This window comes from Salarias fasciatus, chromosome 10, assembly GCF_902148845.1.
Source record: "Salarias fasciatus chromosome 10, fSalaFa1.1, whole genome shotgun sequence".
Classification (NCBI taxonomy): Eukaryota; Metazoa; Chordata; class Actinopteri; order Blenniiformes; family Blenniidae; genus Salarias; species Salarias fasciatus.
Window position 1 is genome coordinate 21,392,926 of NC_043754.1, and position 24,945 is coordinate 21,417,870.

At 46.9% G+C, this 24,945-nt stretch overlaps 3 protein-coding genes and 1 long non-coding RNA gene across 6 annotated transcripts; 1 reads left to right on the forward strand and 3 right to left on the reverse strand.

The window, feature by feature from the left end:
* Window positions 1-458: 458 nt before the first annotated feature.
* On the reverse strand, window positions 459-9,194 carry ap2b1 (adaptor related protein complex 2 subunit beta 1). 2 transcript variants are annotated; one of them, XM_030101671.1, is made up of 22 exons: window positions 9,084-9,194; window positions 7,980-8,034; window positions 7,758-7,863; window positions 7,529-7,664; window positions 7,193-7,438; window positions 6,732-6,922; window positions 6,425-6,646; window positions 6,209-6,329; window positions 6,003-6,098; window positions 5,790-5,905; window positions 5,534-5,699; window positions 5,327-5,425; window positions 4,979-5,238; window positions 4,709-4,901; window positions 4,319-4,360; window positions 3,334-3,486; window positions 3,094-3,239; window positions 2,875-3,004; window positions 2,697-2,781; window positions 2,476-2,562; window positions 1,811-1,965; window positions 459-1,723 (listed from the first exon to the last, which is right to left on the reverse strand). In XM_030101671.1, exons 2-22 carry the CDS (start codon window positions 8,014-8,016, stop codon window positions 1,649-1,651), a joined length of 2,862 nt encoding a protein of 953 aa, XP_029957531.1. In that variant the 5' UTR covers window positions 8,017-8,034; window positions 9,084-9,194; the 3' UTR covers window positions 459-1,648. The 2 variants fall into 2 exon arrangements, with proteins under 2 accessions (XP_029957531.1, XP_029957532.1); XM_030101672.1 differs by lacking the exon at window positions 4,319-4,360.
* LOC115395970 (uncharacterized) lies at window positions 459-24,398 on the reverse strand. The gene is made up of 2 exons (XR_003932339.1): window positions 24,315-24,398; window positions 459-839 (listed from the first exon to the last, which is right to left on the reverse strand). It is a non-coding gene; the product is annotated as an uncharacterized LOC115395970 (long non-coding RNA).
* mks1 (MKS transition zone complex subunit 1) lies at window positions 10,229-14,492 on the reverse strand. 2 transcript variants are annotated; one of them, XM_030101675.1, is made up of 18 exons: window positions 14,200-14,492; window positions 13,924-14,045; window positions 13,369-13,421; window positions 13,091-13,258; window positions 12,890-12,990; window positions 12,636-12,764; window positions 12,336-12,440; window positions 12,132-12,240; window positions 11,987-12,043; window positions 11,863-11,905; window positions 11,718-11,780; window positions 11,567-11,637; window positions 11,428-11,491; window positions 11,224-11,331; window positions 11,015-11,148; window positions 10,835-10,917; window positions 10,547-10,644; window positions 10,229-10,470 (listed from the first exon to the last, which is right to left on the reverse strand). In XM_030101675.1, exons 1-18 carry the CDS (start codon window positions 14,274-14,276, stop codon window positions 10,367-10,369), a joined length of 1,689 nt encoding a protein of 562 aa, XP_029957535.1. In that variant the 5' UTR covers window positions 14,277-14,492; the 3' UTR covers window positions 10,229-10,366. The 2 variants fall into 2 exon arrangements, with proteins under 2 accessions (XP_029957535.1, XP_029957534.1); XM_030101674.1 differs by having other exon boundaries at window positions 11,422-11,491.
* zw10 (zw10 kinetochore protein) lies at window positions 14,805-23,844 on the forward strand. The gene is given in 17 exon segments (XM_030101673.1): window positions 14,805-14,990; window positions 15,640-15,774; window positions 15,941-16,042; window positions 16,170-16,247; window positions 16,356-16,515; window positions 16,649-16,801; window positions 16,938-17,135; window positions 17,218-17,269; window positions 17,271-17,352; window positions 17,438-17,620; window positions 17,774-17,997; window positions 18,187-18,258; window positions 18,350-18,519; window positions 18,660-18,790; window positions 18,912-19,043; window positions 22,954-23,156; window positions 23,231-23,844. Coding segments are annotated over 17 exon segments (2,301 nt in total). The 5' UTR covers window positions 14,805-14,885; the 3' UTR covers window positions 23,352-23,844.
* Window positions 24,399-24,945: the final 547 nt, after the last annotated feature.

Genomic DNA, 24,945 nt, shown 5'->3' on the forward strand with positions numbered 1-24,945 from the left:
AAACCCTTTTAATTCAAATGTGAATTCAAAAATAAGTCAGTCTGATTGTCTTCTAGTCGTGAAACTCCTTTAAATGTGAAGTTATCCCAGTAGCAGTGTTCAGTTCAGGCACGGTGTAACTAGGGCAGCTCTTTCCATCTATTGATCTGTAGTCAAACTAAAACAAGCCGTGTCCTCTTTCACAGCCCGATCAAGTTAAATTAGTGGATGATATCAACTGAGGTGGGAACTCCGAGCCGGCCCCAAAGGAAAACATGCAAACAAACAAACAAAAACAAACAAACAAACCCCTGGAGTTCTGACACTCTCCCTCCACACTAACAGATCGCTCATCTTAACCACACAAACCTCTGTTTACTTTGTTTAATGTACAGACTTCCTGGAAACCATTCCAAATCTACATGTGTGTATGTTGTAGCTTGAAAAAGACACACACACACACACACACACCTGCATAATGAGTTATGGCAATTTATTGACATAAGATGCGATAACTGTGACAAAAAACAATTCATGTACAACAGGGTTATTTATGGCAACGAATGCTTGAAATATTGTAGAATTCAAAGACCTCACCGTACATTCTGCATTACTGGCAACATGTTGGGATATATTTCCATCTATGGGAGTGTAAGAGGCAAGTTGGGGGTTTAAAAAAAAAAAAAGAAGGAAGGAGACAACATGGGAGTGAAGGGAATCCACAGCTGAAATGAAAATGACAGCGAGCTCATGCAGGCAACTTGAACGTGTTCAACACAACTTCATCTGAAACAGACAGAGTACAGCTTCACTGGACTAACACTACAGCTCTGGGCCTGTTCATACACACACACACACGACTCAAACCCGTCCAAACAGGGAGATTGGCCTTAAAATCTGCATGAATTGTTGGTCCTGGGAGGGTTTTCACTTTTGTGTTTATTTGGCCGACTTTCCACAAGTTCACACTGGCATAAAGGTCACAAAAGAACAACACTGGCGTGAGAAGTGCGGGAGAGGAGTGACGATTAAAATAAAGAACGCGGAGGTAGATGCACAATAAATAGGAATGACGACGAAGGAGTGTGAAGCAGCGAGTGAAGCTGTGCAGTGTGTGTAGTGGTTGTAAAGAAAGGAGGCTTTTAAACTAAAGCCTGGATAGTGGATTACAGGAGTGTGAAGCCTCCAGCTCGCTCAATTCTGTAGGAAAAATGAAAAAAAAAAATCAACAATGAAGCAGGAGGAATGGGCAGGATAACTTAAAAGTTTTCTTTTTCCTGGTTATGGAGGCGTTTGTAGCTTTAATCTGAAATCAAACAGGTGGAAAAAGGTTTCAGATTGAAAGAGTCGGCCTTCAGCAGTGACGAAGCTTCGTGGGGGGGGGGGGCGTCTACGGATTCTTTTCTCACTACAGTTTCATCTTGATTTCACATCTTCACAACATTAAGACACTGAAGTTAAGGATGGAATGGCTGGCGTGTTTTCACAGAGAGGTAAGAATCTAAACATGGAGTGGATTTAGGAGGATTTCAGCCACGCTTTCGACTGCCAAAAGGAAAGAGAAGAAGCCCCCACGCCGCTGGCTGTGTGGACTCTCTCGCTCTGGCAGTCTGCCGCAGACACAAGACGAAGGTAAAATACTGCAGTTTGGCGGGCGCGGCGGAGCGGCTCAGTTCTTCAGCACCGAGTCGTACATCTGGTAGACGTACTGCGACACCTCGGGCGCCCGGCATTTCAGAGACAGCTGTGGACGCAGAGGAAACCCCCCCCCTGTCAGGAAGGCGACATTTGGACCATCGGGACCCCCCCCCCCCCCCGGCGGAGCACACACCGTGTAGTTGGGGTTTCCCGGCTGGATGCGGAGCTCGGCCAGGATCCAGATGCCGTTGGTGAGCTTGAGCGACTGGTACAGCATGTCCTGGCCTTCCACGTTCCGCTTGGCGATGGTGTAGATGTTGTTGTTCTGCAGCTTCCCCGACACCGTGTCTGCGGGGGTGACAGAGCGGAGAGCCCGGCATCAAGGGGGGAGGGGGGGGGAATCGCCTCGCATTAGACACACACCAGACGCCGCGGCGACTACAGGAAGCACACACTCCTACGGACGCTAGCGCTAAGGCGGAGCTGAGCTACAGCCGATGGAGGTGGAGGGGGTCTACGAGGACTGTCGACCTGCGCCCTGCTCTGATCAGCCACCGGGGGGCGACAGCCGTCCTCCCAACGGGACGACTGCTGCACAGACACAGGCAGAAAGCAAGAAAGAGTCCCGAGAAAAGCATGTGGGTGGAGAGAGAGAACAGAAAGACGGAGGTGAGTAGCAGCTCCTCGTTCCACTGCTGACCGGCGAGCTGCTTTCAATGGAGAAAGAGAAGAAGAATGCTGAGAAATCACATCCAGACGGACAAATAATGCGGTGGAAAACTCATCAACACAGTCCTGCTGTTACTGATTATGAGGCTGGATTCAGGAGGCGGGCGTTCCCGAGCAGCTGGTCTCTACCTGCATTGAGGTGACACTCCTTGATCTGGTACTGCAGCTCGTTCTCGTTGGGGATGTCCTTCCAGGTGGCCAAAAACACCTGCCGCTCTGCAGGAAGACACGCCACACAGGGGGCCGCCGTTTACTGATCAATCACTTCTCTCTCTCTCTCTCTCTTCTCAGCTGCTCTGCCTTCATTTCTATGCCTCCGTGGTTCTGAACGAGCGGAGCTCCAGACTCACCCATCTTTCCGTCCTCCACGAAGAATATGTTGAGCGGGATGAGAACGCTGAAGTAGAAGACGTCGATGTTGTTCTTCACGGCCACCTGGAAACCAAAACACACAGCGGGGCTGCTGTGAGAAACACGACGCCAGATAACAGTAATTTGCTCCATGGATGGTGGGTCGAGAGTGCGGACCTGCAGGTTGTTCAGCGGATCCATCTTCATGACCGGTCCGATGGTGTTGATGGGCAGAGAGATGTCGATGCTCTGGCTGGGCATCAGTGGCGTGTGGATGGGCAGAGGGCTGGTGGGAATCATCCCGAAACTGCAGACAGGAGGAGAGTCTGAGAGCTGACGGACGCTGGAAGCGGCGGGATGAAGCGGACTGCCGGCCGGACCGCCGTCCAGGCTCACCTGTTCTTGTTGAACTGCACGGCGAAGTCGGTCATGTGCTGCAGAGCCTTGTTGGTGAACGTCATGTCCATGTACATGTGGCCCTGGCGGCGCGAGAAGGTCCCGGAAATCTCCAGCCCCTTCGCCTTCACCGCGGGGAGCCACACCTGCCGGGGGGAGAGAGAGAACACCTCGGCGTCAGCGGTGCCGTTTTCCCTCACCCGTGGATCGCCAATGTTTCACAAGGCGGCGTGAACTGACCGCCTTGGCGGCCACGTAGCCGCCGGTGGTGATGGCCATGCCGGTGGACAGCTCAAACAGGTCGTTCAGGCCGCTGCTGACGGCCGGCGGCGCCGGAGTGGGCGACGGGGCGAAAGTACTGGGAACGGACGACGGGATGAAGTTCTGTCCAACCTGGAGCGAAGAGAAAATACCACACACACAGAAAACACAACACAGGATCTGAGCAGCTGGAATTTCAGTCAAATATCCACAACGAACCCTCACAGGAAATCTCCGGTCATGCACATGCAGCGCTTCAGTGTCAGAAAAGCTACTTTTCAGGAGCGTGATTCACCAAACACGAGAGAGAGAGAGAGAGAGAGAGAGAGAGAGAGAGAGAGGGAGGGAGAGAGAGAGAGAGAGAGAGAGAGGAGAAACAAAGCAAACACGAGGTTAATTTAAATGATCACCGGTGAAGTTTTCTCTTTTAGCCCATTTACTTAAAAACTGACACAAAATGTGCTTCAAAGTCGACCCGCTTAATGTTTTAATGGGTTAAAGCGATAGAGAATTTGCATCCTTGATTGTGTAATATCTGAATGAACTCTACATCAGAACAGCACACTCGTATCACAATAAGATCTCTGTAAATAGATTAACCAGATCGGAATGTTTGTAATCCAGCTACTTAAAATAATACTGATGCAAAAAAACTAAATAAAAATAGATTTTTATAAAACTCCTGCCTCCTGTGTTGTCCAAACATACACAGAAAAAAAGAAAAAGAAAAGTCTCCATGCTGTAAATACTTGCTTGTGCTATGATTCAGGCTGTAAGCGTTTATCTTGTCTGTAATAATCTAATGATCAATATTTATGATTAGAATCATGTTTGTCACTTCAAAATAATCAAGAAGCACAATAGAGGTGATTTGAGTTATGAGATGAAGATTTTTCTCGTTAGAAAAGAGAAAGGCGGGTTAAAGCGGGCTGAAGCATGCGGCATGCAGGACGACAGGACTTACTGCTGGACTTCCCCCAACACCTCCGCCCAGGTCTCCCCCCAGCTACAGGAAGAGAGCGAGAGGCCCCCAAAGACCGCATCCAAACACATCACGGACAGACACAGAGCCGACGCACAAACAGAGACAGAGACAGAGACTTTCTTAGCAACCGCAGCCCGTCAAGAGGAGCTCTGGGAAAACATCAAGTCTGCAACAGTTTCAAAAAAATAAAAATAAAATCCAGATGTTCCAGCAGCTCGGAGCAACGGCGAAGTGACCGGAAATCCTCTGAGTCGTCACCACGTTTGGTCATGAGTGAAATATCCTGGTGCACCATCCCACCCGGGATGTGTGTGTGTGTGTGTGTGTGTGTGTGTGTGTGTGTGAGTGTGTGTTCTCAGCCCGGCTCACCAGACTGTCCAGTCCTCCTCCCAGCAGGTCCACCGCTCCCATCTGCATGGACGACACCTGGGGCACGTTGACCGGCGGGCCCAGGTCCAGGTTGAGCAGGTCTCCCAGCAGGTCGCCCTGGCTGGGGATGACGTGGGGCTGGTCCATGGCGGCCGCCGGCCCGCTGCTCACCGGGCTCTCGCCCGTATCGATGCTGCGGCGGCAGGGAGAGGAAGAGGGTCACCTGACGTCTGAGAACGTTCCGGCGGCGGTGGCGGGGGCCTGTCCCACCTGCTGTGCTGCACGGGGAGGTGCTTGCGGTGGATGCCGTGGCTGCCCTCCACGAAGGCGCTCGGGGGTTTGTGGTAGACCGAGGCGAGCGAGCCGATGTGGCAGATGAGCTCGTCCAGCAGGGTGGGCTCGATCAGGTCCGTCTCCTCGGAGATCAGCGGCTTCTCCGACAGCACCACCTCTTTGGCCGTCACCGGGTCGGTGGACAGCAGGCGCCAGTAGATGTAGCCCCGGTCACGCAGGTCGGGGTTGTCGGAGTCCTGCAGGGGGACGGAGGGAAGTGAGCCGGCACTGAAGATGGATAAAGACTTGCTTTTTTCCCCCCTGAATGACGGACGCTGCTCCAACCTGAGTGGCCAGACTGAGGACCTGCTGCACCAGCTCCTGAGTCTCCGACGGCTTCTTCAGGAACAGCTTCACTATGGCAGTCAACAGGGTGAGCTGGACCTGCAGGAAACAAACACACACACACAGACACACAGACACACACCGTCATTCCAGTCTGTTATCAGTTAAATTTAACTGCGTCACGCCGTCGCCTCCCGGGGAGCCCACCTGGGTGCTCTCGTCGTGGAAGCCCTCCAGGAAGCTCTCTAGCAGCTCGTCGGCGTTGTCGATCCTCTCGGCGTACTCCCCGACGATCCAGATCATGGCGGCTCGCGCGTCGGGCTCATCCAGGGAGTCCAGGTTCTCGCACAGCGTGGCGATGATGCTTTCGTACCTGAACCACAGCAGAAGCTCAAGGCGTCACGGAGGCTGAGAGGTGAACAACGTCCGGCTGAATGTTCTCGAAGCTGACTGAAAGACTCACTTGTTTGGGTACTTTCGGAAAATGTCCCTGATGACCACGATGGCCTCCTGCACCACGTAGTTGACCTTGGTCTGGATCAGGTCCAGCAGAGTGCTGACGCAGCGCTCGGCCGATTGCTGGAGAGGAACAGAGACGGTTTACTGCGATCCGATCGCAGAAACACAAGCGACCCCGGGTCTGCTCGTGCCACGGTGTTTATGACGCCGTCATTACCTCCACTTTGATGGCGCAGCGTCCGATGGCTCGCACGGCCTTACGCACAAAGTCCACGTCGACCTCTGTGGCGTACTCCTTCAGTTCAGCTAAGACCTGCGACGTTCAGAGGAACCGTTAGAGTTCTAAACCACAGGTTCTAAGATCAGTAACTATCGTAGAGATATTCTCAAAGTCATGACATCATGAGGCTAACTGGAACACACCTGTGCTATGTTGGCCTGAGAGGCCAGGCGGATCATGATGTCCAGTTTCTCCAGCTTGACGTAGATGGGGTCGTTGTACTTCACGAAGAACACCTTGATCTCCTGCTTCAGGATCTCGGGCCTGCACAGAATCAAGACACAGCTCGACTCAAGAAGCTCCTTTCACCGGTGACCACTCCAGAAAGAAGTCGATGCAGATCAGACGAGTTTCCACACCTCTTCTGGACGATGAGGTTGATGTTCCTCAGAGCCACGTACTGGACCTCGGGCTCCCCGGAGAGCAGGGTGACCAGCGGCGGAGACAGCTTCTTCAGCAGCGTGTTGTAGTAGTCGGAATCTTTAGGCAGCAGCTCCAAGAACTTCATCAGCACCTTGACGGCCGACAGCACCACCGCCGAGTTGGCGTGAGACAGCCGGGGGGTGACCCGCTCACAGATGCTTCGGGACAGCAGCGGGCAAAAGTCCGGGTTACGTGGGAATCAGGCGGAGCGGCGGCGAGCGGCTGTAACTGTTAAACAGATACCTCTGGGCCTCGCGCTCGTCCTTGGGGTTGTAGTTGGACAGGCAGTCCAGGATGAAGATCTGACCCCACTCTGTGCACTCGTTGAGAGCTGTCAGCAGCTTGTTGATGTTCTGAGGGTTGAGGTCCAGCAGGTTGCTGTTGGGGTGGGACTCGCTGATCTCGGAGAGGGCGGCCACTGCATTGGCCACGACCTGGAAAACAAAAAACCCAAAAAAACACATGAACCAACACTTTAATCCAATTTACTCTGAAAAACAATGACCGCAGCTGTAACTATTGTCAAAGTAACTGTGTGAAACATCCTGCTGTTTTCCAGGAACAAGCAGCGGTAAACAAATGATATTCAAACGAAGGCAAAGCTAACATGCAAAACACGAGAAAATCACCGTATCTGTCTGACTGAATCAGGCAAACATGTCATCCTGATCTCAACGCAGAAGATCAATCGATCTGACACCCACCATGGGATTAGAGTCGGCGATGAGGTCTCTCAGTGAGTCCAGGAAGCCTTGGTCCTCCACCATCTGGGCGTTGATGTCGTGAAGCTTGGCCACGCAGACGGCGGCCGTCTTCCTCACGTACGGGTCCTCGTCCTTCAGGCACTTCCTCAGCGGCTCACACAGGTACTCCGTGATCTTGTCCACCCGGATGCAGCCCATGGTGCGGACGGCCAGAGCCCGGATCAGAGGGTTGGGGTCTTCACAGTCCTGCACGGGGAACAGGGATGACTGTCATCAAGGATTTTCTCCTGAGAAAACTGCAGCGAAATGACTGATTCGGGTGACTTGAGGCCTCGCCTTAACAAAGCTGTTCACGGCCATGATGGCCATGTCCGGCTGGCTCTTGGCGTAGTTCATCAGGTAGAGGTAGACCAGCTTCTTCAGCTCCAGGTTGTCGGTCTGCATGCAGTTGACCACATCTGGGAACAAAGAGCTGACGGCAAAACAAAATGACTTCAGTTCACAGCATCAAATCTCAACAAGGAGATCCCCAGTGTTTGGTCAAACATTGTATTTTCTGTTGTACCTGACATCTTTGCCAACAGTCATGGCGGCGATGACCTTCTTGACAGCCTCTTTTCTCTTCTCCTTCTTTTCATTATTCAGCTCTGCCTTCAGTTCAAAGATCTCCCCTGAAACATGAAGCGCAGTTTAAATAAACTGTCAGCATAAAGCACATTAAATCACTAAAATATGGCATAAAACACATTCATCGAGGATTGCTTCACTCCACTTTCACCTGACTCACCCTTTTTGTTTGTTGTGAAATATTTGGAGTCCGTCATGACTGTGCTCTGTTAAGTCTGTTAAAAGAAAGAAAAAAAGCACAGGATTATTCATTCAGCTTTTCAAATAACAATGTTATCTTTCCTGAATCTACTACTCGTTGCAAAAAGTAGAACTGTAGTTTGTGCAGTTGCCTGTTATATCAGCAATTCTGTGATTTCATAGTTCAGACACTGAGAGTCTACGGGGTTAAAATCATGAGTAAGCTTCCAGGCTTGATATTCTCTGTATGGATTATGTATGATCTTTATGGGCCATCTGCTAGTATTGATCTTTAAATAATTGGAGAACGGACATGCTAATGTTGGGTGGAAATAAAAATGTTTTCATGAAATAACAGGAGTTCTGCAGTCATTTGTTTGGCTGCTGCTTTCAGGGGAAACACCAGATCATCCGCTCAACCATCTCCATCACTTCCTCTTCTAAATAGAAGAGACTATCCAATACCATCTTCCATCTCTCCTCAGCAAATGTTCAAAACCAACCCAACCTGAGTAAAAGTTCAAAGGTCGAGCCTCATGCTTAGTTTTGAATAGTAGTGCAATTTTTATGTATGAAGCAAAGCCCAGATGTGGTTTAGCTGCAACGCACTGAAACAAATAAACAAATTAAAGGGTAATTTTAGCTGCCAACTCTTTATTTTCGCTATCTATCGTCACACCTAAAGGTGGGATCTGTATTTAAAACAGCATGTTCGTGGTGCAGTGTTTGACCTCTCCATCACCAAGTTAGCTCCAGTCAAACGGAGTCGATGCTAACGTTAGCCTACATGCTAAACACAGCAGCTACGTCCGGGCAGCGTCAACCACAACATCCCCGCAGCCGGCCGAGGGGGGCTGTGGGGTCCACAGTCAGCATCTCTCAATCACACATACGATGTTATTTTCAAAAAACATGTAAATAAGAGCGTTGAAGCAGAAAGCGGCCGGGCCTGTTTCCAGAGCCGCTGACAGGAGCGCAGGTTGCAACGCAGCTACGCGGTCAGCTGTAGATCTACACCGAATCGCACAGACGTGGAGGGGAATAAACCGTGCACAGAGCGAGGATTTTGAAATAAGTGACAGACCTGATGGAGTGTTGGTCCGTGGGTGAATATTAGAGAGGATAAAAGACTGAGGTTGGTCCTTAGTCCGGTTCGAGGAAGATGGAGAATCAGGAGGACTGTGGTGGTGCGTTCACTGGCAACGGAAACTGGAAAACCGCGGTGAAATATTCCAGACCAGGAAGCGTAATGTTCGGCAAATTATGTTCTCATTCAATACGTATTTGAATCACAGTAGTACCAGTAAAGAAATTATAGGCATTATATGGGCTGCAACAAGCTTGGACGAGGGTTTCACAGGTAGAAATATCGGGCGTGACTGTTATTGCGACACTTTTCCCCCACGACAGTGAATGCAACACAAGCAGATGCTTCCTGGATGGAATCTTCAGTGAAACTCAAAAGTAAAGAAATGTTGGAAACATTTATACTTAAAAATAACAAAAAAAATCCCGAAACTACGGCAGGAAACCATATCAGGGATAAATTATGAAAATAAAATTAAACTTGAGGCATTTGTTGTCGAATCCAAATACATGTTTAACAATTCTTACAGGTGAAAACAAAACAAATAGAACAAATAGAGATATTAATTCTAGTATCTAATTCTACAAATTTCTAACTTTCAGGAAATTGCAAAAAGAATCAATTTGTTGAGTGAATAAATGCCATGTTCTGAAAACAGTACATCTGTTGATTTGCTGGGGTAGTGATTTGTTGTGAACCACTGTCACTTTCATACGAAACATCCCAGTCATCTGATTTGTATGTATGAGGCAGAAGAATTAAATCTTTTATCACACATGGAGATCCATACTTAGCCATCCATTGGTCCAGGTGCATATGTGTATGAGAAAGAGGGATCAGCTCAAAGTACCTTCATCCCATAAAATCAACATTTTTTCCAACACTAATAGGGCAAATACTGCCAGGAACTGAGTAACTCAATTACAGATATTTAAGGATTGTGAATGTTTCTTTTGCAGTACTAAAATCCATATTATAGAGCATCTTCTTCCTACTAATTCATGCAACTTTTTGTAAAAGTGCACTGAAATAAAAAAAAATGATACAAGATTTCAATGCAAGTGCTTCCATTCAAGAAATACACAAAACCGTGGCATCAGTTTGTGTGAAAAAAGTTTATATTAGACCAAAATACACTCCTGTTGAATAAAAAAAGAAACTATACAATGCTCACATCACCATCCCGTCTTCATACCTACTGGTGATAGAACTTCTTCTCATGATCTCAAAATAGAGACAGCATGTCTGAGAGAATGACTGTACAGATTAAAGTGTCACGGCTACGCCGAAGACTCGTTTTGGAGATGTGAAACGGAGCTGATGATGTCGCTTGGAAGACGTTCTCGGGTCTCCTGCATTCTTTTCTTCGCTCTCTCAAAGGCCTCTGGCGGAGTGAAAAGACACTCATCAGCGACATGGGATGAAGCGATGCTGAAAAAAAAAAAATTCATCTTCCTTACCGAGGATCGTACAAACAGCTCCCTGCTGACTGAATCCTCCCAGCTGATCGAAGAGTTTCTGTCTCCTCCTGTTCAACATGGCAGCGTCGACAAAGGCCCTGAGTCACACAAGCAAACAAACATTAGAGTCTTCCATTAATGAAAAACTAGATAAAAAAAAAACTTAAACTCAGAAAACAATTTTTTTATTTATTAAATTAAATTAAATTAAATTAAATTAAATTAAATTAAATTTGTTTTTCTTTTTTATTTGGTTATTTGATTGAGGCAACAGATTTTTTTCCTCACCGGGCTTGCTGGATGCAGTGCAGGTTAAAGGTCACACTTCCTGAGGTTTCTGTGCAAAAGCCGAAGCGACTCAGCCTTTCTCCCTACAGCCACGCCGGGACGCAGAGCACATCAGTCATTCTTTTCTTCTGAACTGTATTTCTATTTCTTTGATGTCCTGGCCAGTTTTTCGGAGCCCACCTTAAACGTCCCCGGCACTCTGACGTAGCTGATGTCCTCCAGTTCTGGAGAACCTCCGATGAAGAAGCGCCTCAGAGCCGAGACCGTCCCCGTCTGCAGGGGTCTCCACGTGTGGCACGTGACCGTGTGTCTCCCTGACGCACAGAGACGGAATGCATTCAGCCGCCATCGACAAGAAGTTCTGCACAAATAAAGTCTGACTGACTCACCAGGCGCGGCGGGAAACAGCAGATATCCGTAGCCCTCGGTCCGAAAACGCTGCCACGAGTCCAGGGAGAGAACCTTGAAGTACAGCACGGGCCACTGAGGGATCGATTCTGAAGCCATAAGAGAAACCCCTGTGTTGGTCTGGCTTTTAAAATACAGGGAAAAGAATTGAAAGAAAACACTGCTGAGCTGGTACAAACCCTGACCCTCTTTTTCACTCATGTAGAAAGCCTCCAAGGTGAATGGGTAACTGAAGAACGCCACGTTTTCCTGAAGGCAGAAAGAAACATGTGGCCTTAATAAGTCTCCACAGCCTACAGCCGGATCCTCACATCGAACACACACCTTCCCTAATGTTTTGGTCCGGCAGGTCTGGGTCACCCCTGACAGAGACTGAATGGGCAGACTGGACCAGCCTTCAACACAAACACACCCGAGTCATACGAGACATTTAAACTGACCGCTGCTATCTGATCTCAGGTAACGGGTGACTCACTGTTGGGCAGCTCCATGAAGAAGTGGATGTATAAATGATCATACTCAAAACCTTGAGCAGAGACTGGGGAGACAGAGGAGGAGTGTGACGACTGAAGATGATCTCAGAAGACGTCCGCAGAAAGGAGGACAGCGGTTGCACTCACCTATCTCTCCGTTCATCATGTAACGTAGAATTCCCATCGGAGGCTGCAGAAGAGGCATTTATCAAACCCAGACGTTCTGAAATGCTTCACTGTAGACTTTTCCTCGCCCTCTGACATGTCTTACCATTTCAAAGTCTTGACCCACAAGGCTGTTGAGATACTCCTTGTGTCTGACGTACAACTGGAAACAGATAAAAGTGAATGAATTTACAGCCTTACAGCTCCAGTTCCACGTCACTCTGTGGTAAAGTTGATGGAGACCAGCTCACGTCTTTATACATGCTCTGCTCCCTCTCCTTCTCCTCTGGCTTCATGGCTGCGGAGACGTTCTCAAACTCCAGACGCCACACTTCTCTCTTCTCGCCCTCCGTTACGATCCTGCAGAGAGCAGATCCCTGCTTGGAGTCCGGCCTTTGGGGCCCTTCCTGAGTGGAGCGTTCATGGTCTCCTCATGGAAACATTCACAGGCCTACCTGTAGGGCTCTTTGCCTTTGTTGAAGTCAGGCTTGACGATGACTGTTCCATGGCCATCTGTTTTTATGGTCACCAGCAAACATTCGTTCTCTTTAAGACCCAGCCTGAAAAAGGAAAGAAATGTATATCCTGTATGGAACTTAGAGCATCAAATCTAAAATCTGCTTCTGTCATTGATGTCTAGTGAGAGGAAAACTATTCTGCAGCAAAGAACCACAAAAGGAATACTATCTAACATATTAGAAAACACGAAGACGTTTTTTTTCCACACATTTCAGCTGTGTCTTTATGGTTCTCACCCCCCACTTGGGCCCAGATCCCCCATGATGTGCATGGTCTGCATGGCGCTGTTCACGACACGGCTGCTCTTCACAAACTCCTCTGTGGGCTCCCAGTTGATGATCTTTGACTTGTGGAAACTAGAATCCCTACAACAACAGAAAAACTGTCACACTCTAATATCAAATGGATTTTTAAATCAGCTAACATATCTCTGCTGAGAATCAATAAAATGGCATTATTCTCTTAAAACCGGAGGTGAGGCTTGACATACACGGTGCGTCTCTCTTGCCGTCTGTTTCTCACACTGGCCATCCTCTCTGCCAGGAAGGTGGGGCCCGATTTGGTTGTGGTCAATAAATCAGAGGAGTTTTGCTTGAGGGATCAGAGACAACAGGTAATGCACAAACACCGTTACATAGAGGAAGATGCGATTTCTGCTTTTCAACGACTGTGATCTGACAACACAACGGACCAGCTGATGGAGAGGGAGGCAGCTGGTGTAGCGGTCGTGATCCGTGTAGGTGAAAATCCTGTGATTACGTCGCCCCTTGGCTTTGTTCAATGCCTTGATTTCTGCGTGGTACTGACGATCCAGAGGGGTCTGACACGCCGTATCGTACTGAAACAGCTCCATCTCATACTGAGGAGGAGGAAGAGAGCATTCATACAAAAAGAAAAGGTCAAGAAGGAACAAAATCCGGTTGTACATCTCAGTATTCTTCACTATGGGATATAAACCATTATTTGTACCTGACTGAAGAATTTCTCCTGCCAGCTGACCACCAACTCGTCCTCATTATCACCTGGAGACAAGGCAACGTTAATGACAAGCGACTTGAATACTTTTCTTTGAAGTAAAATGCAGGTCAAGCAATAATGAGGATTTATCAAAAGGAGGTGAGAAACAAAGATCACAGTCTGTGAACATTGTCAGTCATACGGAAAAAAATTCTCAAGCTCAGTTTGATCTTTAATTCTCTGTCTGCAGCAGCTTAAGGAGTCAATAATTCAGCTCCGAAAGATACGGAAGAGTGACAAATGGAGCCAAACAAGTGAAAGCTTGATGCAGTGAACATATGTGGTGGATCTGACATGCTGTGGTCTGCAAAACATAAACAAAGTGAACCCATCTAGTAAAACAAATTACTTTTGAGCTGGGCGCCCTTTTTTTCCAATTCAGATTTCCCTACAGTACGAACCAGAACACCAATTTTGCACTCCGATTACCTCAAAACAGTGCAGAAAACGTGAAAGACTGCTGAACTGTCTGATGAGCCTCTGCAGCAGTAACAGGAAATACTTCACCTGGATGTTGTTCTGATGAGAGGGTTTCCAGTTCGATGTCTCCTCTCCCCTGCTGGGTCAGAACCTGCTGCTGGAGGTGCTGAGAAAGGGCTGCTGTGGAGGTCACCCTCTCTATACGCACCCTGAAAAAGATTTACGAAAAACAAAGAGAATATATGTCAAAATAACGTGACTTGGGGGATGTAAGACATGCAACAGATCCATATACCACAAACATTACAGCCCTCTGAAACGTATTTTATTCCTTTATTCGTTTATGTTTACCGTGATACTTACTTAATTCTCAAGTTTTTGACGACATCCTTAGACCGATAAACAGCCTCTCCAGTGTCCGTGTTCCAGGAATCTGCCATATGACCACTCACAGAGGGATATTATGCTAGCCGCTAGCTCGGATCTTTAGCAGACAGGCCGATTTATTATTCAAAGATTCTCGCATAAACTTGTAATTCGTTTGTTTAGCGGCTCTTCAAACATCTCGACCTCATAGTTGATGTCGTGGATGAAAAGAGTCACTAGAAAAAGGCGACCAGGTTGCTGAACTGAAGCTAACACGGTGAAAAGCTAACTACAAAACAGAGCGAACCGGGACTGAGTATCGTTGCTATGGAGACGCAGGGTTACTTCTTCTTCGTGTATAGATTTTTAGCGATGCACAAACAGGTTTACGTGAGTTACTGCCACCATGCGACATGATAAATCTGGGAATTCAGAGAGGAAAATAGCGAATTTTAAAATAAAAACAATATATTTTAAGATAAATGACAAACAACATGCCATCACCCGTAAAAACACATATTAAATGGTCAATTTTAATTCGAGTAGTGTGACAAGCTGAGTGAGGGGGCGGGGCCAGCTGGTGACGTCTCGGAGCCAATCAGACAGCCTGGCGGGTCCTGGGCTGTTTTGCGCTTTGCTGTCACATTTCACTTTCAAAATATTGTAAATATTAACTCTCAACCATGGCTTCGTTTGTGACTGAAGTGCTGGCCAGCTCTGGCAAACTGGAGAAGGAGGACTTGTCCGGGAAAATCAGCAAGATGTCGCGGAAAGTGGAGGAAACGAAGGTAACCCGCGGCTAGCAGAGGCTAACCAAACTTTGCAGCTAGCCGTTAGCTGTTAGCTGGGCTAGTTTCAACAATGTGTTTTTACGCATCTAAATCTCTCGTTTATCTGAACGCAGAACAGGCGGCACCGCAATTACACATCGGGTTAACAAGGTTTATGTGGGCATGTTTGCTGTCAGACGCGTGGAGCAGCGTCGGAATAGCTTACGTGGCTTACTGAGGGTCGTTCACTCCATGTTGTTACACTTTATAAGTGGTGTATCCAAGTTATTTGTTGTCCGATTGCCTTCTTGGCACATTAAACCTTAGCTCCAAATCTCTGCACCGGCTGCCTGTTTTTTTGAATACCCTATCTTTGTAACTTTTTTCATAAATTCTCCTTTTTGGGGCAGCTTGTCCCTCTGATCATCTGACCTGGAGGTCTTGTGCACATCCCATTTTCATGCATTTTGCACCTTCAGGGTAGATTGTATTGCATAATATTGCACATATCCCTTTTTCAACTTCTGTTTTAAAATCTATATGCACTCTTTTTACTTTGCATTGTTCTCAATTGTCTCATTCTTTTTGTATTTTTGTCATAGTTTGTTTGTATTCTTCATTGTTTTTGCTGGGTGATAGCTGAATTCTGTTTTCCTGCTCCTGCCAGGAGGAAGTTTGTGACATGATTAATAAGAGGTATGGAGAATTCTTGCCCACTCTTCAAAGCTCTGAAGACCTCATGGTTCAGGTCGATACGGTCTCCAAAGAAATGGACACACTGAAAAACTGGATTGAGACTGAGGTATGTGAGTGAGTAGAAGATGGAGAAATCAGGTCTGCTGATTGAGAGAACAAGTTTTAAGATTTCAGTCACTCTGTGTTGTGCTCAAGGCTAAGATGGAGATGGAACAGAGTTCAGTTTTCAGCAGTGGCCGGGTTCTAACTTGTATGCTTTGTGTGGATTCAAGGTTTTGCAGAACGTCCACGTGGCTGTGGCTGAATACACAAAACTGAAACAGCAGCTGGAGAAAAACACTATCATCATCACCATGTTGGAACACCTGAAAGAGGTATTTTATTTATCTGTATTCATGACATGTCTTTACTGACACATCTGATTGTCATTGCAAAAGAGAGGCAGTGTGCTGAACGTCTGCCATGCGCATTACTCTGAGCTCTCGCATGTGTTTGATCTAGTTTCACAATGCGATGGAGGAATTTAACAAAGCTCTACCGGAGAAGAAGTACGTTGATGCTGCCAACCAGCTGGAGCGGGTGAGAGCTGCTCAACAGAGACTGAATGAACACATGTACTTGGTAATCAGATTTCATTAGTGGCAGAGAGCACTTGGGTCATTGCAGAACTGTTGTTTCTTCAAAAAGGCAAAAAAGAGTGTGGATTCGTTGAAGAGCGAGAAGATTTCTGATCTGCCGCTCTTCAGTGTCCTCAGCTCGGAGCTGACGGTGCAGAGAGAAAACCTGCTGTTCCACCTGGGAGATGAATGGAAGCAGCTCGTCATCTGGAAGCTGCCATCCTCGAAGGGTAAGACCTCTCATTCTGAAAAAGTGTGTGAATCTATTCTCAACAATGTCTGGAAGCTGCAATCTGCATCTGTAAAGTCGATCCTCTTAGCCCAGGTGTTCATCGTTTGTTGTTTTGATGTGTGCATATCTAGACCCTGCCGGTGAGAAGTCGTACCTGAAGGTGGAGTTGAGCCTCAGTGATGCCGGCAGGAAGGACGACGAGCTCAAGCCTCCTGCTCTGCTGCGCTGCGTGCTGCAAGCTCTGGCCATTCAGGGAGCCCTGCAGCACAAGCTCAAACTCTTCAGTAAGAACAAGCAGCTGCACTCTAGTGATTCAGTGCCTGTGTGTTGCATGATTGATTTCCTTTCTGAAGCTGTTCTCAGCTCTTCAGTGTTTCCGGGTTGAAATCCTGCACATGTTTGAGTCCCGTTGCTTTTCAGGTCAGGTGCTTCTGAAGAACATGCTGAAGCCGCTGGTGATGCACGCGTCTCTGGAGGTGAGGCTGATGGAGAAGCAGGGCGAGGGCACCACCATGGCCCTGCAATGCTCGGAGCAGAGCCACGAGGAGCGATCAGCTCCCGCAGTCGTCTACCGCAAACTGCTGCTGGTGCTGAAAACGCTTCATTCTGCGCTGCTCGGTAAAGACGGCCCTGAGAACGTCCCCATCGCCGTTTGAACGGCGCTCTGTGTCGTTGACATTTACACCCTGCTGTGTTTCAGATGTTTCTGTCGGGGATAAAAAGCTCTCGACTCTCTTGGGGGAGCTGATCTGGAGAAATGTCGCAGTGCATCATCCGCGAATGTCTGCTGTATTCCATCCCCACAGACAGCAGCCAGCTGGAGAATTACAGCACAGTACGGATCCTTTTTTTTTTTCCCCCAATTCTTTTATAACTGTTTTGTTTTTAACCCTACATATGTCTTTTTGCTTTCCCCACAGGTGATTAAGGAAACGGAGGAGTTTGAGAAGTCCCTGAAGGAGATGGAGTACCTGCAGCGCGACTCCACCGACCTGCTCAAGTACGCCCGCGACGTCAACTGTCACTTCGCCAGCAAGAAGTGCAAAGACGTCATCGTGGCGGCGCGCAAACTCATGACGTCCAAAATGCACAACACCGTGAAGGTACGGGAGACTCGTCCTTCGTATCTTTTAATGCATAAATAACTGTTCTTCAAATGCTTGTTAAAATGGATGAGTGTGCGTACTTGACTGTTCATATTCTGCAGCCATTGTTCGCAGACGTTACAGAAACGCGTCTTCTCTCTTCCCTGTCAGATCACGCCGGACTCCGAGCTTCTCCTCCTCAAGCTTCCCGCTCTGGGCTCACAGGCGGCCGTGAAGCGGGAGAGCGGCGAGGACGCGGCGCCGATGGCGAACCCCAAGCAGCTGTCGCCGATGAGCATGCGGCTGCCGGCCTGCCGCATCAGCGAGTCGGTGGAGCAGCTGATGGAGCTGGCGCTGGACACGCTGCGTGAAGCCATCGGGAGCTCCACACAGTGGTACGGCGCAGAGACGTCTCCGCCGGGCCGACTCAGTGTGTTCATCTATTGTGTCTTTGTTGAACGGTGACTCCTCGAATGAGATCATCACATGATGTTTCACAGACTTGCTCTCTAAGGATGAATACGTTTGTATAACTTTCCACTTTGAAGAGTTTTGACCGGTGCTTTTGCCGTTTCCTTCTCCAGCGCCTTACAGCTCTTCTTCACCGTGCGCAACATCTTCCAGCTCTTCTGCGACGTCGTGCCGACATACCACAAGTGAGGACGCCCCGGCAAAAAAAGGAATCGCACACGCTAAGCTAACTCCAGTGAAGCTAACGCAGCGCGTTCCCGTTTCCCGTCCTCTCAGGGAAAACCTCCTGAAGTTCCCTCACCTGGCCGCCATCCAGCACAACAACTGCATGTACCTGGCTCACCAGCTGCTCACCCTGGGCCACCACTTCCGGCCGCACCTGCCGCAGCCGCTCAACGAGAGCTTCGCCACCTTCGTGGACATGGTGCCCGGGTTCCGGAAGCTGGGTGAGAGAGAGCCGCTCCGGAATGTCACCGGATGACTTATTAATCAATAAATAATCTACACACACAACATTAGGTTACAGAAAGGTCCCTGAATATATCGTGCTTTTTTTTTTTTTTTTTGTAATGTCTTTTCCTTCCAGGCGCTCAGTGCTTCTTAACTCAGCTGAAGGTTCAGAGCGCCGAGCTGCTGGAGAGACTCTCCACCGCCCACAACTTCTGCAACCTGGACGACGAAGACAACTACATCGCAGCCAGCAAAGCTGTGAGGCAGGTGAGACGGGGCCGCCGGGAAGCCGTGGCGTCGACGGGGCCGTCTGGGTTTGAAGCCGTAGAAACGCCGGAGTGTGTCTCGGCCGTGTGAGCTCAGCGCTGTGGCTCCGTGTCGTCTGCAGGTCATTCATCAGCTCAAGCAGCTGGGCACGGTGTGGCAGGACGTCCTCCCTGTCAGCATCTACTGTAAGGCCATGGGCAGCCTCCTCAACACCGCCGTCACGGAAATCATCGCCAAGATCATGATGCTGGAGGTCTGCTTTATTTCAATCATCTGGTGTGTGGTGTGTGTGTGTGTGTGTGTGTGTCTTGTTTTCTGAATATAAGTGCTTTTTTTTTCTTTTAAGTGCATCTTTGCTGTTACAATGGCAGCTACTGTCAACATTGATGCTAAACCCGGTTAAATAAGTTTAATATGCAATGAAAAAAATGGTTCTAAAAAAAAGTTCAAGCATGTGGAGAAACACATTTGTTTTTGTTTTTGTTTTTTTTTATTAAGAAGAACAGACAGTGAACATTCCACCAGCGCTGCAGATTGAATTCACAGAGAAGCCCTCGCTGCACCCCTCTGCTTTAAACAGCAATCAGCCGAGCTCCAAGCTGCCTTTTTGTCAAAGATTTCAGAAAAAAAACTTTTGCCTCACAGCTCATGTTTTTAGGAATACAAGTCAAATCTATGGGAAATTCCAGTCTTACACGCTTCAATTGGGGGAAATCTTGTACCTGACTGGATGAGTCCGGTGTCCTTCATGGCAAATCTCTCTTAAAATGCCCTTTTTTTTTTTTTTTTTTTTTTTTTTTGGTATTGACACCCCCCCCCCCCACCCCAACTCATGTGATCACGTCAGTCAGGGTTGTCTCGGTCGGGCAGCCTTTGCTCTGCTGTGTCGGCCCCAAGTACTGTCAGATTTAGCTTTTGCTGATCTCGGCCAGTTTGATGCGGAGGAGAGAGATTTCGTTGCCGAGAGGCTCTAAAGAAGACCTGATCTGATGGTACTTCCTGTTTCAGAGCGGAGAGTTTTGTGTCTCCCAAGCCAATTGCTTGTACTCCTGTTTAAGCTCAGCTGTCTGCTGGTAAATCTCTTTTTATCTCTGTTTTAAGGTCTATGTACTTCTTGATGCACGGATATGCCTGATGAAGTGAAAGCCTCAGGTCTATTATTCTGTCCTGCAGCCTGAGTTTTTGATCCGACGTGTCTTGCTTTTGCTGTTTCAGTATTAAAAGCTCAGTTTGCATTTGTCTCACATTTCCGAGTTTTCCATTCAGCTCCGACGCCTCTTTCTGCAAGTTTGTGGTGATTTTCTCCATCACTCGTAAGGCCTCCCGCTCACGCCTGCATTTCTCTTCCATTTGATTTTGCTGGAGAGTTTGAGCCGGAGCTCTTGGACTGTCCTCCTCAGAGCCTGGCTCTGTTGGCTCAGGGTTAGATTCTCTGCCTGCCGTGCCTTGCAGTCCTCTTCCAGTGCTCTCCGGTCCTTCAGCCTGCCGCTCATCTCCTGGAGCTGCTGCTGCAGAGTTCGATTGGCCTGGACCACCCTGTCTCTCTCTTCCTGTGCGGCCCGGCATTTCTCCTCCAAGGCTTCCTGAGCCTGGAGCCTGTCGCTGAGGTCCTGCACCTGCTTCCTCAGCATTTTGTTTAAACTGCTGGCAGCTTTTTTCCTCTGCTCTCAGCTCCTCGCAGTGGCCCTGGCGGCGCTGGCTGCTGCTGAACTTGTTGTGGAGCTCTTCCAGCCGGAGATTCAGGGCTCTGTTCTGTTCTCTCAGGACTTCTATTTCCTCTAGAACGGCTCTGTCCTTTCTGCCGAGCCTTTCCCCGCCGCCTTCGCTCTGTGGGAGGATTGGTGCTCGGAGCTCATCGTCATTCTCAGAAGTTTGCCGATTGTGCTTTTGAACATGTTGGACTCCGGTGTTTCTGCTGCTGTGGAGAATCTGAGGGACGCCGTAACCCGCTGTGTGTGACGCACGGAGAGGAACTCAAGACATTTGTGTGTGAGAGCTCTGAACTCTGCTCTTTGATCTGACATCACCATGGTGACGTGTGGTGTGGACATCACCATGGAGACGTGTGTGATGTCCTCTAACCCTAATCTGCAGGCTGCAGCGGTCGCCTTTCGTAGTTTTGTAAATATTTTTATCAAAATTTTGTTAAACTTTCAATTTTGATTCCTTTAGGGTTCATTGAATTCTCCAGTCATCCCTAATCCCACCAAACACAGAATGTAGTTTTATTCCAGTTTTATATAGTTTTATATACAACTTATTGATATCAACCATTCTTTTCAACTGACTCAACTCCTTTCTACTATTGTCAAGAAATCTTTCGTGTAGCGTCCACAACAAATGATCTATCATCTGCAAAATGTAATGAATTTCAACTTATAAAAACTGTGCAGATGTCATTCAATAAAGTATCAATAACTGAGGTCCCAGAACTGAACCTCATGCAGCACCTCAGCTTACTTTTGTAAAATAAGACACAGTATTATAATTTTTCCATGCTAAAACCTATTTTTTAATAACTTTTAATCCATGTTAGTGTAGCACCTTTTATGCCATATGCTGTAATTTCTATAGAAGTGAGGAATGATAATTGTGTCAAAACACTTGATGTATCATAACAAAAACACCGACAGCACACTGTTTCTCCTCTCTTTTTTTTTTTTAGCTTTATTTTTAAATTTTCAGGGATTATGACAGTCATTTCGTACATTACAACACAATGCACACATATACACAGTTTGTATAATATAAAAATGCGTCTTTTGTCCAAAAGGGTCCAGTTCCAAAATACATCACTTGATTTTTTTGAAGGTAGATCAGGAAAGGAAAGGGGAACAATGTGTTTGAGGAACTGCGTATTTGAAAATAACGAAACATATGAGAAGCAGGTATCTTATGATTTCTCAATAACACATCAAATGTTTGAAACGTGTCCTCTGAAAAGAGCTGAAAGTGAAACTTCAAACCTTTGTTATGCCAGGTTTGAAATGCTTTATCTGAAACTGATGGTAGGAAAAATGGATTATTAGATATCGAGGAAAAATCTTCTAACTTGCCTGAGGGGGAAATGTCTTCTGAACTGTGACCAAATTCGAATAGATATTTTAACAACTGGATTATTAATTAGTTGCTTTTTCTGATTGCAAGGTAATGGTGAAGTTACTAGGGGAATTGGGTTAGATTGCAACTCCATCTGTGCCCAAATCTCACCTTGATCATCCTCAAATGTGGATTTCCAATGTAATAATTTGGCAATATTTGATGCCCAGTAACGAGTAAAATTTGGTAGTCCAAGTCCCCCTTCTTCTTTTGAAACCTCTGGGTATGTCTTTTTCATCCTAGGATTTGAATTACTCCAGATAAATGTTGCTATTAAAGTACCAACTTTTTTTTAAGATGGACTTTGTCAAAAAAACAGGTATCATTTGACATATATAAAGGAATTTTGGCAAAACAACCGTTTTCACAATATTTATTCGACCAGCAAGTGAGATAGGTAGCGTCGCCCATTTTTTTAAAGTCTTGTGTAGTTTTTTCTAACAAAGGTGTCAAAATTTTGAGTACGCATTCCTGCCATTGTGTGGGTGATATTTATTCCTAAATATTTAAACATATCTTTTTCTAATTTAAAGGGAAAATTTGAAAACTCTTTTTCTACATTATGAATTGGAAACGGTAAGCTTTGGTATAATTCAATTTATAACCTGAAAGACGACTAAAATTATCAAGTAGCTGAAGCAGTTTTGGCCACACTGTTTCTCTTCTGTAGCCGCAGTATTGTTTTCTCCAGATGCTCCTAAACTATACTGATGGTCGTTTAGTCGCTCAGATCTCTCCTTAAAATCACCATTTCTATAAATTGGTACTGCCAAATGCTTCCAAGACAACAATCCATTACATCCTTTAGAAGTAACATAAGACGACTGTCGTCTGTAGATTTATTTACTCTTAAGCTTTGGTACAGATTGTAACACGTCACTCTCACAAATTCCTCAAAGGCACATCGAAGCAACTGATCATAAGTCTTTTTTGTGCAATCTCATGATGTAATGTAATAAACATTTTATTAGCATTTTGAAAATGGTCTAATCTCCAGGCTGACTTCAGCTGAAACGCCTCAAACGGCCAGAACAGCTGTAAACTGATTGAAACTGGGTCTGCAGGACATTTCCTCCGAGGACGGCGAGCACCTCCACACCCTGTGCCAGAGCGTCATCGAGGAGGGCCCGCTGGTCTTCATCCCGCTGGCCGAGGAGAACCGGAACAGGAAGTACCAGGAGGAGGTGCCGCTCCACGTCAGGAAGTGGGGGACCTTCAGGGAGCTGGTCCTGGTGCTGAGAGCCAACCTGCAGGAGATCGTGGACAGGTGAGAGCGCGGGCCGCCTTTCCCTTCGCCCGTCACGCCGGCCTCCTCACCGCCGATGGCTCTCCCCTCCGCAGGTGGGCCGACGGGAAGGGTCCTCTGGCCATGGAGTTCTCCAGCCTGGAGGTGAAGAGTCTGATCCGGGCGCTGTTTCAGAACACGGAGAGACGAGCCGTCGCGCTCTCCAAGATCAAATAAACACTCTCGGCCTCATCATCATCATCATTTCCGTTTTCTGTTTCTGCTATGAACTTTAATTTAACAGTTTGTCCCTTTTTTTTCTTTATTCTCTTTAATCCAAGACTTGAAAGAGTTGTGGAGATCTTGTAGTAATCCGTCTGCAGGGTCTGTTTGTGTTCAGCCTTCAGCCGCTCCTCTGTGCATCAGTCCTCCTATATCCGCTGGGGGTTTAACACACGCAAAGCCAGCCGATGTTGTGTAACCTCCGGCTCACCATCCTGCTCCAGGGTCAACTCTGCTCTTACTTTTGAACTTCTTAAACTTTTCTATACTCATCTCGGGGTTTATTCACGTTTCAAACCAAACGCCTGGACTGAGCGTGTGACAGTGACGAGCGCGCTCCGACCTCGCATTTATAGCTCGACTTTTCTTGTACGAGCCTTAAAACTGTATAATGGCAAAATGTATTATTTCAAATAAACCAAAACACGTATCGATTTTTCCAACATTAGTGTGTTGCTTTGAGGTATGGAGATCAAAAACAACAAGCAGTGCATCCTGGGACTGCTCAGACTCCTGATGCATGACTTCAGTTTATGAAATCCTTACAAGGTAAAGACAACAAAGAGCTTTGTTGATTAAAAGATGGTAAAACAAGAAAAAAATATTCCAGAATCAGGTTATGATGACGCAGTGGTGTCAAACATCTGGTTCCCAGTCAAACCGGGCCCGGCTATAATATCTAGTCTGGTCTAACAGGATCATATTGTAAAGATGTAAAAAAAAAAACCTTTTTAGGAAGGTTAACACACTGAGAGTCAGACCTGGTGACATTTCAAGTGAAAAAATATTTTTATGCTTCTGTTTTGAAAGTGGTAAGATTTTAGAAACGATGTCCGGTTGGCAGAAATGCTGAAAGCGACGTGGTTATACAGGTGTTGGGCCACTAGTGAGTGCTGTTGATTTTTGGAATGACAACACACACACACACACACACACACACACACACACACACACACACACACACCTGCAGAAGACAATATACTATCAACATTAACAATGAGAGTCCACTGACTGCTTCCAGGAGGTTTCGGCATGAAAACAATGTAACGAAGGTGTTTTCTTTAAAAACTTTGAGAAATCTTTGAAAACTCTTCTGAATGTTAGAGAATCATCGTGAATCACAGATTTTAAATGCATCTTAATGCAACACATTTCTAATTAAATTATTCAATATGAGCAAACTAATACTTCTTCACACCTTTAAAAACTAAATGTTTGTTTCTGAGCATTTACATATAGACATGACAATATATCAGTTGACCTGTTGAATTTTTGCAAGCCATTGAGTTTCCATGATTTTTGTGAGCTTTGCGAACATGAATAACATGATTATACTATTACTTCACATTATCTAGTGCATTTTTTTTTTAATGTATGTTTACTACTCTTAAACGGCTTCAAACACGATGGAAAACTCTCACTTCATTTTTCTAATCAAAACTCGGTAAGCCATTCAGTTTTGCCCTCAAAGTGCAGGTAACTTAATCTTAACGAGTCTTTGCAGTAAAGTGATAAAAACAGTAAAATTCACTTTGTATTTTGGATTATT

Coding starts and splice junctions, on each gene's coding strand:
- ap2b1 (XM_030101671.1), bottom strand. CDS start 8,016: ATGACGGACTCCAAATATTTCACAACAAACAAAAAGG. Junction 6,330..6,424: donor AACCTCATCGTCCAGAAGAG/GTGTGGAAACTC, acceptor GATTCTGTGCAG/GCCCGAGATCCTGAAGCAGG. Junction 4,902..4,978: donor CTCCCCGTGCAGCACAGCAG/GTGGGACAGGCC, acceptor CTGCCGCCGCAG/CATCGATACGGGCGAGAGCC.
- mks1 (XM_030101674.1), bottom strand. CDS start 14,276: ATGGCAGATTCCTGGAACACGGACACTGGAGAGGCTGTTTATCGGTCT. Junction 12,765..12,889: donor CGGCAAGAGAGACGCACCGT/GTATGTCAAGCC, acceptor CTGTTGTTGTAG/GGATTCTAGTTTCCACAAGT. Junction 11,332..11,421: donor GAGTGAAAAAGAGGGTCAGG/GTTTGTACCAGC, acceptor TTATGGCTTCAG/AATCGATCCCTCAGTGGCCC.